This window comes from Lacerta agilis, chromosome 6 (genome assembly GCF_009819535.1).
Source record: "Lacerta agilis isolate rLacAgi1 chromosome 6, rLacAgi1.pri, whole genome shotgun sequence".
NCBI lineage: Eukaryota > Metazoa > Chordata > Lepidosauria > Squamata > Lacertidae > Lacerta > Lacerta agilis.
In genome coordinates this window covers 1,452,077-1,469,118 of record NC_046317.1, presented here as the reverse complement: position 1 = coordinate 1,469,118, position 17,042 = coordinate 1,452,077, and the positions used below count along the sequence as shown (strand labels likewise).

The window sequence follows — 17,042 nt, the reverse complement described above, 5'->3', positions numbered from 1 at the left end:
CTATCCTTCCTCATCTATCTCATTGGCTTTAGGACAGGTGTGGGGAACCCCAGGCAACCCCTCACTGATCGATCCTGCTACATGCCCCAAGTGTTTTTGCCTACCTGGAACATGTCCTTAAACTCTGATGATGCCTTTTCTTTGTCTGGATGGGAGAGAGAGAGCTGTGTGTGTGTGTGTGTGTGTGTGTGTGTGTGTGTGTGTGTGTGTGTAGAAACTACTCTGCTATACAAATTTATACCCGTTGCTCCACTCCACCCCCCTTTGGCTGTGGCCCCACTTATCATAAACATGTGGCATCTGGAAGGTTATCCAGAAAGAAATGTGGCCTTTGGGATGAAAGTATTTCCCCACCTCAGCTTTCGTGTTTGGGGGTGATCCTCAGTGGGGCCTCTCCCTCATTCCTTCAGGTGTGAACCCCAAGTCATCACTCCTCGTTTCACCTTTTTTCTGAGTGAAGTCTTCAGAGTCTGACAGCTTGCAGTAAGGATGCAAACACTAAGCTGGGCCACCGCTTCCCTGAGCGGCTGCCTTCTTCATATGAGAGCATCTCCACACAACACATTCAAACCAGTTTCCAAGCCTGTTTAAGAGCAACAGCTTCCAGCCAAGGAACTTCAAGAGCATTTATTCCACAAAAAGGGAATTTAAACGAATGCAGTTTTCCCCCACCCCCACCCCTGCGAGACAAATTGCACTTGCTGAAATTCACTGCGCTAGACAACTATTAAAGGAATGTGAATTCAACGCCATGTGCATCTGGATCAATATTTCACCATGGATATGATATCCATGAAAAGGTTTTGGGTTGTAACCAGCAAAATCATCACACAATCATGTAACTGCAGAGGCTTTTTGCAATTTTTGAAATGTAAATTGCTTCTTTCTGTTTGGTTTTGCATTTATTTTTGTATTAAAAATACTCCCAAAATAAGATAACAGTTGAGTTGTGTTACACTTGATGAATTGGAAAGACCTAGAAATAGCTTTAGCAGGGATGGTAGCTTTGATTTTGATTCACTACTCAAGCCACATGGCACAGCACATGAGAGGTCAAGCCCTAACTCTGGCCCAGCAAGTTCTCCTTGTGATTGACTAATAAAATCCCTATAAGCACCAGATGTTAGCTGCTGATTGCTTCTAACATATTGAGAGTAGAGTTATCTATCTGACCCTGGAGTGGCTTCTGCAGGAGATTCCTGAATCTTGCATGCAGAAAGTCCCAAGCTCAATTCCCAGCATCCCCTGGTAAGGCTGAGAGGGAGCCTTGTCTGAAATCCTGGTTTAGATCAGCCGATGGCCTGTCTAGGCACTATATGTTCTATGTGATTTACGAGATTTTCTCCATTAAAGGAGGCAAATCAGTGACAAAATAACTTACTGACTCCTGTGGAAAAGGGCTTATGCAAATCCCAGCTGGTTTCTGTTTTGGAAATGTGTTTGATTTTTCTTGAGCATAAAAGTATACAGAAATAGTAAATGCAAAACACACACACACTGCATTCATCTTACCACCCTTCTGGCAGCCATTTCTGCTTAACATAAAAAGCCCATGTGTGCAACTGAGAGAGGGCAGAATTATTGCGTCTTGTCCCCCAAGAGGCTCTGGCTCGCATCGCAGCCAATCTCTTGGTTTTGAAATGATGTCAGCAACTTTGCTGCTTTTTTAAATGAGAAAAGAAAAAGAAATCCTAGCAGAGTACCCATCTTTCTGTGTCCTGATTTTCCTTTTGAAGTATTCTGCTTGAAAATCCTGGTGATGTGCAAAGGAAAAAACATTCTTTTTTTATTAAAGATTTTCTTGGTTTACAAAAGTGTGTGCAATGTCTCTTTCATATTTTTCCATGTAACATTTTTACAGATCAATTTTGGTTGTTGAGACATTAGGGAGAGAAGGGGGAAAGAGGTGGGTGGGATGGGGGGAGGGTGGGGGGGGAGACGATGTTTCTATTTTCCTTAATATATGTAGGGTTTGGTGTCAGCGTCGTTTGTGTTGGTTCTCTGTTGTTCGCTTGTGTTTCTCTGGCAGTGAGAGAGGTCGGGTTTGGCGTAGGGTGTGATTGTTCATTTGTGGTTGGCTGTGGTGATCTTTGGTTTCCTGTGTGAGTGGGGTGGGTGGGTGTTTTGAATCAGATTAGCCATATTGATTTGTATGCTGTCAGTAGATTTTTGTCATTATCTTGTTGGGCTGTGTGTGTGATGAAGGGGAACCATACCGGGGTGAAGGTGTCTTCTTCTGTTTGTCCCCGTGCTAGTTTTAGGTTGCTGGTTAATTTTTCTAGTAGGGCTGTTTCCCATACTGCTTGGTACCATTGGTCCATGTTGACTCCTGACAGGTCTTTCCAGTGTCTGGTTATGATGTTTCTGGCTGCTGAGAGTAGATGGATTATGAGTTCCTTGTGTTGTAAGTGGGCATTATTGTCTTGGAAGATGTTTAGTAAAGCCAGTTCTGGGGTGGTTTCTAGCACTTGTTTGGTTATTTTGCATATTTCTCGTATGGTTGTTTTCCAGAATGTTTGGATTTTGGGGCACTCCCACCACATATGGAAGTATGTGCCTATGGTGGTGCACCCTCTCCAGCATTTTGGTGAGGTTCCTGGGTGTATTTGTGCTAATTTTCTTGTTGTTAAATACCACCTGTAGGTTAGTTTTAGGGTGAGTTCTCTTCTTTTTGTTGATATGGATTTAAAGGGGGGTTTAGACCACATTCTGATCCATTGGGTGGGGTTGATTTCGTATCTTATGTCGTCCTCCCATTGTCTTTTGATTGTGTCTAGGGGGTTTGTGGGATTCTTTAGTAGTATTTTGTATATTGCGGATACTATTCCTTTAGGAAAAAATGTTCTGAGAGAGACCCAAGGGGAGACCTTAACCCAGGCATAGGCAACCTTCGGCTCTCCAGATGTTTTGGCCTACAACTCCCATGATCCCTAGCTAACAGGACCAGTGGTCAGGGATGATGGGAATTGTAGTCCGAAACATCTGGAGAGCCGAAGGTTGCTGACCCCTGCCTTAACCATAAACCAGGATTCAGATAACACTAAAGCAAACCTTGGCTTAGCTGCTACATCACTGTGAGCTAAAAAGACCAGAGGGGAACAGAGTGAGTGCAAGCATATTTGAGTCAACCTGGTAAACCATGGTTTGGCTGATCGTTGTTTTTGCCAAGAATAATGGAGAGAGATGGAGATTTTAAGAATTACAGGCTCTGATAATCTACAGAAGCTTGTAATTAAAAATTTCTTCTAATGGGAAAAGGTAATGATATACAGTGCAGCTCTTAAAGAAGACTTTGCATGTATTTGTAGGTAGCAGGGCTTCAGTCAGAAGCATAGTATTCTCGAGGCTGCCAACATAGTGTTCTCGAGGCTGCCAACATGAGTCTGACCAAACTGCAGGAGGCAGTGAAAGACAGGCGTGCCTGGCGTGCTCTGGTCCATGGGGTCACGAAGAGTCGGACACGACTGAACGACTGAACAACAAAGATATTGAACAATTTCAGAACGAAGCATAATTCTGCACAGAAAGAGTAATCTCACATCTTTTATCCATCCTTCAGCTGCAGTTAGGGTGGTCAGCTGCAACAGAGGACTGGGCTTGGACACCTTTAGCAGTGGGGTCAGAAAGGGGATGTTCAGCAAGGGAAGCCTGTCATGCAAATGATCTCTGCTGAAAATTCCCTCTACAACTGAGGTTGCCACTGGAACACACCCTCTTAACTAGGCCTGGGTTTCTGAGATACTACACAAGCACAAGAGTAAGTATGGCTAAGATTCCTGAGAACCAAAGCGTTCCATTTTTTGAGAGGAGAGAGAGAGTGTGCAAGCCAGGCTCAGTCCTATAAATACTTACCTGGGAGTAAGTCCTATTGAATTCACTGGGACTTTCTTGTGAGCAAACACACTGAGGACTGCATTGCAAGTTATTTGCCCCTGTAGTTACCAAGAGATGCATGAAATCACAAATTCTGGCCATGTTTACTGAAAGTTGGCGGGATAACTGAGCAAGATCATGCCTGGCTGGGAACAGAGCGCTTCAGTGCTGCTGCAAAACTCCCCGTGCCTCCCTTCCAATGACGAGCAGATCCAGGATTAATGAGACAATTTTGTAAACACTGCAGAATGCATTTATGTGAAATAGGAGATATTATGCAAATGTGCTTGTGCATAATTTATACAGGTTAAAGAATTAAGTTTTTCCTGGTACAGAAATTTTGTTGTTTTTTTTTAGGGCAGAGTGCAAAGAATATTGTTTTTATTTTACAGTTGACCTCCATCAGTTAGGGGTTAGTGGCCACTGGGACTGGTAGGGCAGCAGGAAGGGAGGTCAACAGCAGGGAGAGCCAGAGCCCATGACAGACAGAGCCGATCGCTTCTTTGTGAGTAAGGAGGGAAGCAGTTGGGAGCTGGCCGATGGTGGGGCAATGCCGCATTTGCCGGTATTGATCAGCCTCCGCTGCAAAGCATACTGTGTCCATGTTCCACAATAATGGGCTGTGTACATCTTCAGCAGAATCACGTGATAAATCTTATCTTGGACTGTGCCACTTGAGGCTATATTGGGAGGAGGGAGGGGTTGGCATGTCTTAACACTCTCCCATACAGAGCAAACACAAAACAAGAAGACTAGCACCAGAACAATTCATCCCTGCTTTTTCTATGATGAGCTACTTTTCTTTGTGCAAGAAGTTTTGTTTTTGCTTGTGGGGTATAACCATGTAATGCTCTGTCCAAACAGGAAATATTGTCAATCTTAAGATTTGCAGTGTTGCCCTTTAAAAAAATATTACCGTTGGTTTCTTTGAATATGTAAATGAAGCAAAGATGGGATTACTTTTTGAATGCCAAGGTTAGAGACAATATCTCACAGAATGCAATAAAGACTGCTAAATAAATATTTAACCATACAGTATGTACATTTTTTCAAAGACCCTCTGAAATACAGTAGCTAGTGGCAGAGTTTAATCCCCTTGTTGACACTTAGAAAGATGATAAAGATTTGGGATGTGGAATTTGTTTTAAAAAAACACTGGAAAAAGAGCAAAGGTTAAATTTACATTGCCATCCATATACTTTATGGTAGCTCTCTGAACTATAAGATCAATTTTTTTGCTGCAGCAATTGCAATGCATAATTCTCTTGAAGTTTTAGAAAAACAAGATGACTGAGGGGGGCGGGATAATGATTTGTAGTTTTTATAGACCTCTATTTCCAACTCTGTTAATTGGAGATGCCTCATTTCCCTACATTTGCCTCCTCCTTTAGGGACAAAACAAGTTTGATTCCCCCACCCCCACCCCAAACCAAATTAAAGCTCACTTGATAATTTATGCAAACTGATCTATTTGCACTATTTACCTCACTTGCATAATTTGGATTTTCAGGTTGCAGAGTTCAGATTTATTTATTGCTTGCAGACTTGAGCTTCTGGCAGAGTCAGTGCCAAAAATCCACAACCCAGGAGGATTCCCACTTAGAACAAAGCCCCGGACAATGGCCCCCTGCATCGTCACCTGCCTTTTGCTCTGGCCCAGAGTTGATGGGCAAGCAAGCAATGAAGGAGATGCCCGCTGCCCGCCCACTCTTTGCCTCTGCCAACCATGGCAGCAATGGAGTAGACTCATAGGGGACCACTGAGGGTGCCTTTCCCAAGAGCCCCCCCACCCCCACCCTCCAGAAGCCAGCACTGTTTTCTGGCCTTATGAAGTGTGCTCTTGTGAAATTCCACAGTCATTTGCAGCGCTCGGCAATTCAGCCCTGGCTTGAAGAACTAAATGCAGGCTTGTAAATAGCCGCTGGGCTGGTGGTCTCCTGTGGCCAGCTTTGTTGCCAGGCAACCGAATAGCTACGCATTACAAAAAAAACAAACTCTTTTCCTTTAGGCTACATTTCACTACATATGCAATCCAATATATACTTACTTGGGAGTAAGACCTGTTTAGCTTGAATGGGGTTGACATCCAAGTAAATATGCATAGACTTGCACTATTATTTGGTCATACATAGGCAGGCTGGCAAGCAATTTACTTATTTTTTTGTGGCTTAATAACTGCGGTGCTCTTATTTGCAAGTCGGAACATCCGCTCTATGGTCTGAACAAGGCTGAGGAAGCACCGACCTCTTTGCTAGGAGAGGATGAAACTCCCGCCTAGTGTGAAGGACAGTCTGCACTGCATTCACCTCTGCCAGAAAGCAGCTATACATGCAGCTTCTTTTTATATTTATTATATTATATAAACAAAACTCTAGGCTGACAGATAAGATGATTAATTTGAAGGTATGGCAATTTTCTTACCCAGTGCTAGGCTGACAGAGTTGGGTCAGGAAATAGGTAAAATGTTCTGTTTCACTGGAGCATCTTGCCATGTGAAATGCTGCAAGCTTTCGAGCTTACACAACTTTCATCTAGGCATACAGAGCAAACAGCACAGTCTGTTGTAGATTCAGATGGATAAGGTGCTGGCTTAATCTGCCATTCAAAAAACAAAGGAAGTCTTCAGCTTGGCTATTTGGGGGTAGGGAAGCAGACTGGAAAGACATGGATGGAGCGCGCGCACACACACAAAAATAAATGCGCAGTCACAGAGATTTAAGCCTTGTCTAGAAGAAAGGGCTAGAATGGCTATTTTGTTTTCAGTAAGGGCGATTGCATGTGCAACTTTACAGAGGACAGTCCTGTCCTGTCCAAATCTAGTTTAAAGATAAATTGCCAAAAGATGGGGGGGGGAGCAAGAGGGGGCATTGAAGTTCCCCGTCAACCCCAGTTAGCATCTGGACAATTGATCTTACAATCATCATGGCCAACTCCCAGCATCTCCAGGCTGGAAATATTTCCTCTCTGAAACCCTAAAGAGCCACTGCTGGCCAGCATGGACAATACTGAGTAGTTGGACCCAGTGGCCTGACTCAACCAGCATAAGGCAGCTCTCCACTGGGGAGGCAGGGCAGGGATCTTTGCCCCCCCCCCAAAGCATCCCCCTGGCAAGAATAGTTCTTGATCCCTGCTTATGGTGGCATTGCTCCATACTGGTATTTCTTCCTCAGTGCTGTCTGCTCTTGTTTGGTTTTGTTTTTCACTTTGTATTCAAATGAGAGAGAATACATGAAGCTGAGCAGCTGCCACAAAATGTGGCCTGTTGGCTAAACCTGGTAATGGCAAGCCCATTTTACAGATAGCAAGTTCATTCTAAAACAGGGGTGGAAAAACTACCACCCTACAGGTGCTGCTGCACTGCAATCCCCATCAGTCTCAGCTACCATGGGCAACGATGGAAACTGTAGTCCAACAACATCTGGAGGGACAGAATATTGCTGTGCAGCTCCTCAGTCAAGCCAGGATCATGTGACTTGAGGAACCAATAGGGACCTCAGTTCCTGTATACAACTTCTGTTCCAACCTGTACTTCTCATTTGAAGCAACTTGTACATCAAAATTCATCACCTTGCCTACATTCCTGCCTTGGTTCTTACGGTATATGGCCAGCCATTACCTGACCACCATCCCATCTTCTGATCTTGCCTCTTCCTCCATCCCATGGTCCTTGTTTGCCTGATCCTGTGCCTGACCTCCAGCCTATTTCACCCTTGACTATCCTGCCAGAATAAGATCCTGGCTGCAGCCTGCCAGAAAGTTTTCCTTCTCCTTTCCCTCACGCCTATAATGGTTAGAAAAGCTACTTGCATGTGCCTCTGGTCTCATCCCACTTCACCCCAAATAAACGCCACCAGACAGGGAGCTTTGACTATGTCCAGCACCACCATGCTTCCATTGGAACCACATCCAAGGACTTCTTTGGAGAGTGGCCCCAAAGGCTGGACCCCACAGATGCGAAGCATCTGCTCTACCACATCCGGTGCTTGGCAGAGACAGGATTCTGGGTTCTATGCTAGGACCTCCAGTCTCCGTATCTGCCTGAGGCTGCAGGGTGCCCCTCCAGTCCACAATCCTAGACTATGCGTACTGCTAGAGTAGACTATGCTGACTCGCCATTGAGTTATTTCATTTACACCCTGTCTTTTGACCCAGGCCAGTCTTCATGCCAGCTCACAATCAGACACCATATGATAAAATAAAACCAGTTTCAACCACAACACTCAATCTGAAACAAAATAAAATCACTTTTAATCACAGCAGAATACAGCAGTGGGAACAGCACCCACACATCGATTGTAAACTGACTCATCCGGCAGTCACAGTCATCAAAGGCTGGTTCAGGAATCCATGTTCATCCCTTGATGACTGTATCATTAAGCGACAACTAGCCCATATAGATAGATCTAATACCACAAACGGAGCATTTGATTCACTTGGCATTGCCTCTAAATATAGTGCCTTTTGGTGGACTCAACTCAGTCAGCTGCAGGCCATGTAGTCATTTACTGAAGCAGATTTATACCTTGCTCCCCTATTGTAGAAACATAGAGTATACCTCTGCATATATGAAAAAGTGGAATGCTTTACAGGTTTCCTCTGAAATAGATCCTATTAAGTTGTGGTTGTTGTTAATATTACTATAGTATTACTTTTATTTTATATACTGCTTATATTCAAAAATGACTTCAAAGTAGTTTACAAATATAAAATCAATGCATAATTAAAATACACAATAAGAAATTCATTGGGCATTAAAACATCCTTAATACTTGGGGGGCATTATTGTTTGTGTTTGTTAGTGTGTACTGTAAACCTCCCTATAGAAATTTTAAACAAAATAAAAAATAAAAAAAATTCCTTCCAGCAGCACCTTAGAGACCAACTAAGTTTGCTCTTGGTATGAGCTTTCGTGTGCATGCACACTTCTTCAGATATGTATAGAAATTTAATTAGTAAGTAAAATATACAATAGAACAAACAATAAAAAGCGTAACAAGACAGGTAAAAAATAAAAACCTTCTAAAACAATAAAATCAGAAGTTCATATCTGGAGAATGCTTGCCTAAAATGTATGTTTTCAGAAACCATTCAATGGGACTTACTCCCAGTTAGCAGAAATACAGCTACAGCCTAAATAATTAAGAACAGAAAAATCAAAATATGAATGTGTGTGAAACAGCCCCAAGTGAATAGTAATCAAGTGTTGTAACATGAATGCATGAACCAGCTCTTAATGTAATAGTATTGCAGCATGTGATCAGACTGTTCTGCTGCTACAAACTGATTCCACAAGACTGTAAAAATCTAAACGACTTTTCACCATTTCCAGATAAGCACTGAATGAAACAGAATTGGCCAGTGCCGGAGCAGTACTTCTGGTTTCAAGTTCAATTCACCTCCAGTTTCTCTTGCAATAGCAGAATAAGATGACGTGGGGTGAACCGACTGTAAGAGGGGAAGGATTATTTAACGTTCAAAACCCGGAACGTGGCACAGGGCACTCTGGCAGCATTGGTACTCTTTGGGCAGTACAGCTGAGCAGGTTAGAGTCTCTGTTGACAAGTTTTCACATTTTTGTCCTTGGCGGTGATAATTATGTCTTCAAAATATGCTTTTGGTGGGTCTTTGTTACAGCCAAAGCCCCTCCAGAAATCATTGGACCAGTCTCTGAAAAATGTTGTTTTGCTAGTTTAATGTTTGGAAGACATTTAAAAAAATAGCATAGATCTGCATTTCTGGGATCAGAACTAATGCTTTTTTGGGATTCAGCAGTATAGCTAGAGATGGACAAGAGACACTTTTGTCATGGATGCAACCTTGCAATAAAAATATTATTACTATTTTTTATTATTATTAATAATAATAATAATACCCCACCCACTCCAGACGGCTTCCAGCTGAATATAAAACATAATAAAACATCAAACGTTGAAGTTTTACTGAGAATAGCAGGCCAGGGAAGATACCACAATTGCAGCTACTAGTTGTCTTATGACAGTAGCCTAACGCAGTAAAGCATATTTAGCCACACACACACCCCTCTACAACCAAGTAATGTAAGCCAGAGCACACGGAAATACTGTTTACCTTCCCGCCGCAACAGTACGTATTTATCAACTTGCACTGGTGTGCTTTCGAACTGCTAGATTGGCAGAAGCTGGGACAGAGCAGCAGGATTTGAACCACCGACCTGACAAGAGGCTCAGTAGTTTAGACCACAGCACCAGCCACGTCTCATGTCATGTCAATGGAACTTCCTCCCAACATAGGTGGGGCCGGTTTCTGCCCTGTTTTGCTTTTCAAAAGAATTATTTTCCCTTAGGTAAAAGGTTGAGCTGGTTTTAAATCATGTAACTGTTTATTGGTTTTGCTTGGAGTGTTGGATTAGGAATTATTTTATGGCTCTCTTCTCAGTTGTCTTATGACAGTAGCCTAACGCAGTAAAGCATATTTAGCCACACACACACCCCTCTACAACCAAGTAATGTAAGCCAGTGTGAGAGCCAGTGTGGTGTAGTGGTTAAGAGCGGTAGACACGTAATCTGGGGAACCGGGTTCGCGTCTCCGCTCCTCCACATGCAGCTGCTGGGTGACCTTGGGCTAGTCACACTTCTCTGAAGTCTCTCAGCCCCACCCACCTCACAGAGTGTTTGTTGTGGGGGAGGAAGAAGGGAAAGAAGAATGTTAGCCACTTTGAGACTCCTTCGGGTAGTGAAAAGCGGGATATCAAATCCAAACTCTTCTTCTTCTTCTTCTTCTTCTTCTTCTTCTTCTTCTTCTTCTTCAGTGGATCTTTTTTATACTGGCTTTTGTTCTTTATGTTGTTATCATTTGGTTGTTGGCATCTATCTGTCTTGAAAGACAATGGAGTGCACCTCTGGGGGTGAAGTCAAACTGATGTGTTAGCAGCACTGAAGTGACCTCCCTGGGGCGCAAGCCTGGCCAGTGGGGCTGGAGGTCCCGGGCTGCCCAGACGGAAAGACCCCCTTCTTGGCCTCGCTAATGTGGTCCAAAGGGAAGCAGCGCAAGATGCTTGGCACCACTTGGATGCAGGAGTTGCCCTAAGAAGGCATGCAAGGCGCCATCCAACCACCTAGGGACTCCAGATTTCTGTTTACTCCTGAGCCTTTTCTTTCCCCAAAGATAACCCCACAAGGCAGCAGAGGTTTAGGATCAAAATTTTCCTTCTCCTAGAACTTTGTTTGTGAACTTTGTAACCAGAGGTTCAACTGAATAGAATCTGAATCACATGCACCACAAGGCCTATGCAGCCTCAACTTAAGGTGGCTCCCGGCCTGGCTTTTTACAGGCCCCAGCTGACTGCACAACCTGGCCTTTTATATACCTGCTGGGATTGACAGATCATCTGACCCTCTTATATACCTGCTGGGATTGACAAGTCATCTGACCCTCACCTGAATCTCATAGCTCTCCGGTAGCTGCCTCTGATCAGTTATCATTTAACTCTTGGGGAAAATAATTAGCATCACACATCAGGCCTGGGCAGGCCGGGTCGTCACAGGGTAGAGACGCCACAGGGTAGAGACGTGCCTGGGGAGAGGAATATTCCCTTTGAAATAAGGGAAATTTAAGGGATATAAAAAAATCAGGGATAGCAGCGGGAAACGGCTTGGAATAAGGGAGTTTCCCGCAAAAAAAAGGGAGAATTGACAGCTATGCATCTGCCCCTATATTAATTGTAAATTGTGTGTAATCCTGCGTGGTAAGTCAATGTAACTACCCCACACATGCAGAGCATTTCCCCCTCTATTGTTATTTATGCCAATGGTATTACTTACATGGTGCAGTGAACCTTTGACCCACCAGGTGTTGCTGAACTACAACTCCCATCAGCCCTGGCAAGCATGGTATGATGAAAATTGTAGTTCAGCAACATATGGAGGGCCAAAGGTTCCCCACACCTGCCCTAAGGAGCCTACAAAGAGTACATTTTCACAAGAGTGGAAGATGAGCTAAGAGCGAGGGACTAGCTGCATGGGAAGATGGGGATTATGAAGTTCACCACAAGTGGGTGGCTCCTGGCTGCTTCCCTGCAACATACACAAATCAAAAGAGGACAAGGATAGAGACAAGGGTCTACTTTACACATTTTACTTTACCAGCTGGTAGTTCACAATTGTTCTCTCTCCCCACTTCAGCACCCCAAAATCCACAATATCATGGGTTACAATAAGCTTCCAGCTTAAAATACACATAGCTTTCTGTTGTCTTGGATCTTCAGATGAAGGGTTGTATACAAATATAATAAACAAAGTAATCTTTAGTGACAGGTGTTATTTACTATGTGGCTTTTAAAAAGAACCTCAAGCTTGCTGGAGAATTAGGCATTCCCAAATCTTGAGCTAGGAAAGGGTGGAATGAAACGTAGGTGGAAGAGGTAAAATTGGCTCATGAGGGCAAGTATGAAAATCAAGTGGGATTATACACATACAAATCAAGGAATTGCCCAATTGCATCTCAGACATTATGATATGCCATCTCTCCGTTCCCATCCCTATCTGGTCTTCAGATCTTGCGTAGCCCTGAATTATTTGGGGTCTTCTCTGGTTTATCTCAATAGGATAACCCAGCATCCCTCAGCCTAGGTTTAAGTTTGCAGGAACTGCCTTTGAAGACAGATCAGGACTCTGCTGGAAACGAGCAAGTGGGCAGTGCAGGCCTCTTTCTACTTGGTGCTGTGCAAGAGATCTGGCTAGGGCCTCTGATCCACTTTGCTGACACATGGGAAATGAAAGGGCTACGCGGACAGGATGTTCCCTCACTTCCTAGGACACAGATCCTGGCATTTCACAGCGGTGCCATGTGCTCTTAAAGGGAACCTATGCAGATGTGAGAAGCTTTGTGAGTGCTCATATTAAATGGAAATAGGAGCATCTGTAAGCCAGCAGGCACCTGGCGGGGGGGGGGATGACTTCCTGGTTCTCATTATGCGCCATTTTACAATCAGGGAACGTATTATTGCATTCATTCAGATTTATTTCATCTACATAACAGTATTAGCATATGCTGGTGTACAAAGCCAAAATCCTCCTATCTCTGAGCAGTGGCTCTTTTTGAAGCTGCTTTAAATGTTGGGCTGTGTCTTAAATACAACCCTGATCTCACCTTCACCAAAACTCTGATTGACTTGGGGGGGGGGGTGGATCACAGAATGTTCCCAGTGTTGTAAACAGATGACCAGGCCTTCTCTTGAAAAGAAAGGAGCAGAGTGGTCTTCAGAGCAGGCACAAATCAATGTTTAACATGCACAACATGTGCATTATTTATAATTCTGTGCATTTTTTCCTTCTGGTATGAATTGGTGGAAAGTCTTCTCCTCTGGCTGCATTGAAAGAGTCTGGTGAATTTCCATTGCACAGGCAGCTTTTTTGAGACTTGAGGTGTATTTACAAACCAAATGACAATAGGGTGAATTTTCCCACCACCCTGTGTGTTTCTACTGCTGATTATAGGCACACATTTTTCTAAGAAATGAGTCGTTATCGCAATTCCCACTTTGACCTCACTAATTTCTCAATGAGTCAGCTGCTTAGCTTGTGCCAAGTAGGGGCACCTGATCATCAATATCGTTCAGTATTTCCAAGGCCGGTCAAGCTCTTAACAACAATCTCTCTAGACTTCTAGTGATGGAAAAAAGGCCTGGTGTTTCCTGTTCTCAACGGTGAAGTAATTTCAGCACTTACAGTCATGGACAGCAAACAGCTCTTAACCTTCCTGCCCATGCATACAAGACCCATTTTTAAAAGCCTCTTCTTTTATACAGACCTCAAAGACACACATGCAAGATGACACTCAATGCGCCTGGTTCTATATGCAAAACAGCTATAATTTTTTAGATTCAGTGCACCATATCTACACAAATGCTTTTGAAAAGAGGGGAGGCGACACCACCCACACACCCCATTATCATCCTTTAATTCTCTTAAAACTGCATAGTATGCCCTCCAAAACTGAAGCAGCCATTGTATATACACAGGATTGACACATACATACATACAAACACACATGCAACATCATGCCACTGTCAATACAACGACCAACAGCTGACACTCCAGCCTAAGACTAGAGGTAGCCATAGGCATGAAATTGCCTCTTGAGGTTGTGACCCAAGATTTCAGATAGTCTCCCCCCAACAAAATCTCATCATATCTCCTCCTAGTTTGCTCCCTGTTCAAAAGACAAGCATACTCTGGTTTAATTCAATGTGTGCGTATGCAAGAGGGGGCAGGGCCATTTCACACAGTATGGGGCTGTTCTGTGGGTATGCCAAAGATGTGGAGTATATCTCTTAAGCATGTAACGCCTGACTGCAACAAGTACATGTTTGCAAACACACATTGTCACTCAAGCAGGCTTTTCAAGGTTCAGCTCTTGCCTGCAGAATGTACACCCCATGGCAAATCTGGCTCTCTGTGTGATTGTGCTGGATGGCATTCTCTGCCAGCACAGTGGCTAATAAAGGCGCTACCCCCCACTAAAAGAGGTAACCAGATCAGCAGGAGGAGGAAGCTGGAGATCTCATATCCCAGGCTCTTCATTCACTGATTCAGTGGCGGGTGACTAGGCTGACATTTCCACAAGGAGAAGAGTTTCCCCACCCCCAAACAACAAGCTCCGCAAACGCCTTCCCTTTTGCTGACACCAACCGCCCTCCCTTAGCTACCAGGCAAACCTCTCATTCATCCATCCATCCTCCTGCGTATCCATCAGCCATCATCTCATCTTCCCCCACCCGCGCCGCCGCACACACCCCATCCTCCTCCTCCCAAGCCTGCTCTCTCCCTCCCCCCCCCCACCTCCGCTCCTGGCTGCTCCAACCCGCAGAAAACCACCTCCAGAAGAACCAAACAACCAATACATCACCTCTCTCACGCCCCTTCCTTGGGGAGCTCTGGCACTCCCGGTCTAAACAGCTCCACATTGTCTCTACTCTGACGCGGCTACTAAACGCTCCCTATCCTGTTTCCCACGCACCCACCCACCCACAAGCCAAGAAGCCCCTAAGCTTTCCTGCGCCCCCCTCCCTTGGGTCCAGAAGAGCCGCTGCCCCTCCCTTGCCTCGGCTCTCCCTGAGGTGGCCACACGGCGCAAAACAGCTCTCCTGGTCTCTCCCTCTTCCTTCCCGGCTCTGCGGCAGTTTGGCCCTAGCAAGAAAGCCTCTCCTCCTTTCCCCTCCAGATCTGCCAAGCCCGGAAAGAGGTCCAGCCAGCATCCTCCACCCCACTCCTGGACCAGAGCCAGCAAATCAAGCAATGCCACACTGGGAAGAAAGGCAGGAGCCCCGCAAACAAACAGACCTCATAGCCCTGGCGAGGGCGCACGGAGGAAAGACTCACCAAACATCTGAATGTGCCCTTTGGTGATGGGGTTGAAGCTGCCGCAGGCCAGGAGGATAACGTGAGTCTTGGTCGTCTCAGTCATGGTGCTGCCTTGCTCCTTCGCCCGCTGCCTCGCTCTCTCTCCTTTCTTGTGTCTCTCAATGGGTCTGCAGAGGGAGGGAAGGCTGCGCGCTCCCAGACGCAAGCAGCGTCCCTCCCCTCTCCGCTTAACGCATTGCGCGCCAGGCTGGGGTTGCTCGCCTCCCCAGGCCTCTCGAGCGGAAGCTAGAGCTCTGGGAGGGGCAGCGCCGCTGCCTGAAGCAGCTCTCTTTTCATAGCAGCATCGAGGTGGAAGGGACCCCGAGGGTCATCTAGTCCAACCCCTGCAACGCAACAATCTCAACACACGGTTGAGTGCGGGATTACCAAATAGGCAGAGTAGGCCTATGGGCTCCGTGCCTTTTAGGGGCCCTGTGACAACGGATCAAAATAATATTGAATTGATCTTGAAATAAAATTGCTTTATTAAAATGGTTGGTTGGTAAAATCAAAAACATATTAAGAGATAATTTGTGAGCCCTGTCTCACCCCCACACCAAGAGTTTGACTGCCTAGGGGCCTCAACAGGGTTTAATCTGGCACTAATGTGGTCCCCATTCTGTTTGAAACCAGACCGCACCCTGCCCAGCTTTGCCAATGTGCTAGCAGTTTAATTGCTGCACCAATGGCTTGTCAAGTGCCATGCTTTCAGACACTACAGAAGCACACAGTTCTAGAGGTGCTGTGTCTCTCTCTGTGTGTATCTTACCTATAAGATCTAGTGGTGATGGAGGACAAGAGAGAAAGAGATGGGCAAGAATTTAATCCAATCAACAACCACCTTCATTACACTATTGTTGGGTTATACCTCAATCAGGTGATAAGCCTTTGTTCAGGCTGTATCACTTTAAACCACTTTAATGTTCTAAACGTCAGCAATAATGAATAGCTCAGTTGGCTAGTGTGTGGTGCTCATAATGGCAAGGTTGCAGGTTCAATCCTTGTATGGGAAGGCTGAATATTCCTGCATTTCAGGGAGTTAGACTAGATGTTCCTCAGGGTCCCTTCCAACTCTACAATTGTATGATTCTATGAAAATCTCTACACATAGAAAACAAGCCTGTCAAGGAGATGATGAGGCTGGAATGGCCGGTGTTGAATTTTCTTTGTGGAATTAATTCTTTTTCTTTTTTCTTTTTTTTGGGGGGCAGCATTCTGCCATGCAAATTCTTACCTATAACACACACACAGGTTCCTCTCCTCAGAGAGTACTAGTCTTAAAATAAGCAGGGGGGGATCTTTGATTGGATTCTGAAAGAGGAACTCCTTTGTTTTGCAGATATGCATTTGAGGCTGGGGGGGGCAGCTAGTGAGTTCACAGCAGAGGGAAGATTTGAACTGGGTACTTCTGCCTATGCTCAAAAACCCAAATCCCTATACACCACTGTAGCCTGTTGCATATTAATAACTTTCCCTTGTGTTGTCACTTCCTGACACCCTTAGTCTAGGCCAGGGATGGGGAACCGGACCCCAGCTGTTGCTGGCCTACAACTCCCATCATCCATAGCTCACTGGACCAGTAGTGAGGGATGATGGGAGTTGTAATCCAACAGCAGCTAGAGAACCATGTCTGAGAAATCCTGAGAACTGTTGAGGACCACATCTTGGTGGCTTGGTGGGACTGAAGCCGGTGGTGGGTGGTTCCAGAGGCAAAAATGTCTCTTTTTCATACACCTCCCTTTCATTCGCCACCCACATCTAGTTGGACCTGCATGCACACATGTGTGATTT

At 44.9% G+C, this 17,042-nt stretch overlaps 1 protein-coding gene across 1 annotated transcript in view; it reads right to left on the bottom strand.

Annotated features, from left to right (window-relative positions):
• NMNAT2 (nicotinamide nucleotide adenylyltransferase 2) overlaps nt 1–15,382 on the bottom strand; it is a 60,546-nt gene extending 45,164 nt beyond the window's left edge. Inside the window, exon 1 of the mRNA XM_033151177.1 lies at nt 15,231–15,382. Coding sequence (XP_033007068.1) covers nt 15,231–15,315 — 85 coding nt within the window. The 5' untranslated portion in view covers nt 15,316–15,382. The remainder of the gene's footprint in view (nt 1–15,230) is intronic.
• Between the last annotated feature and the right edge of the window lie 1,660 nt (nt 15,383–17,042).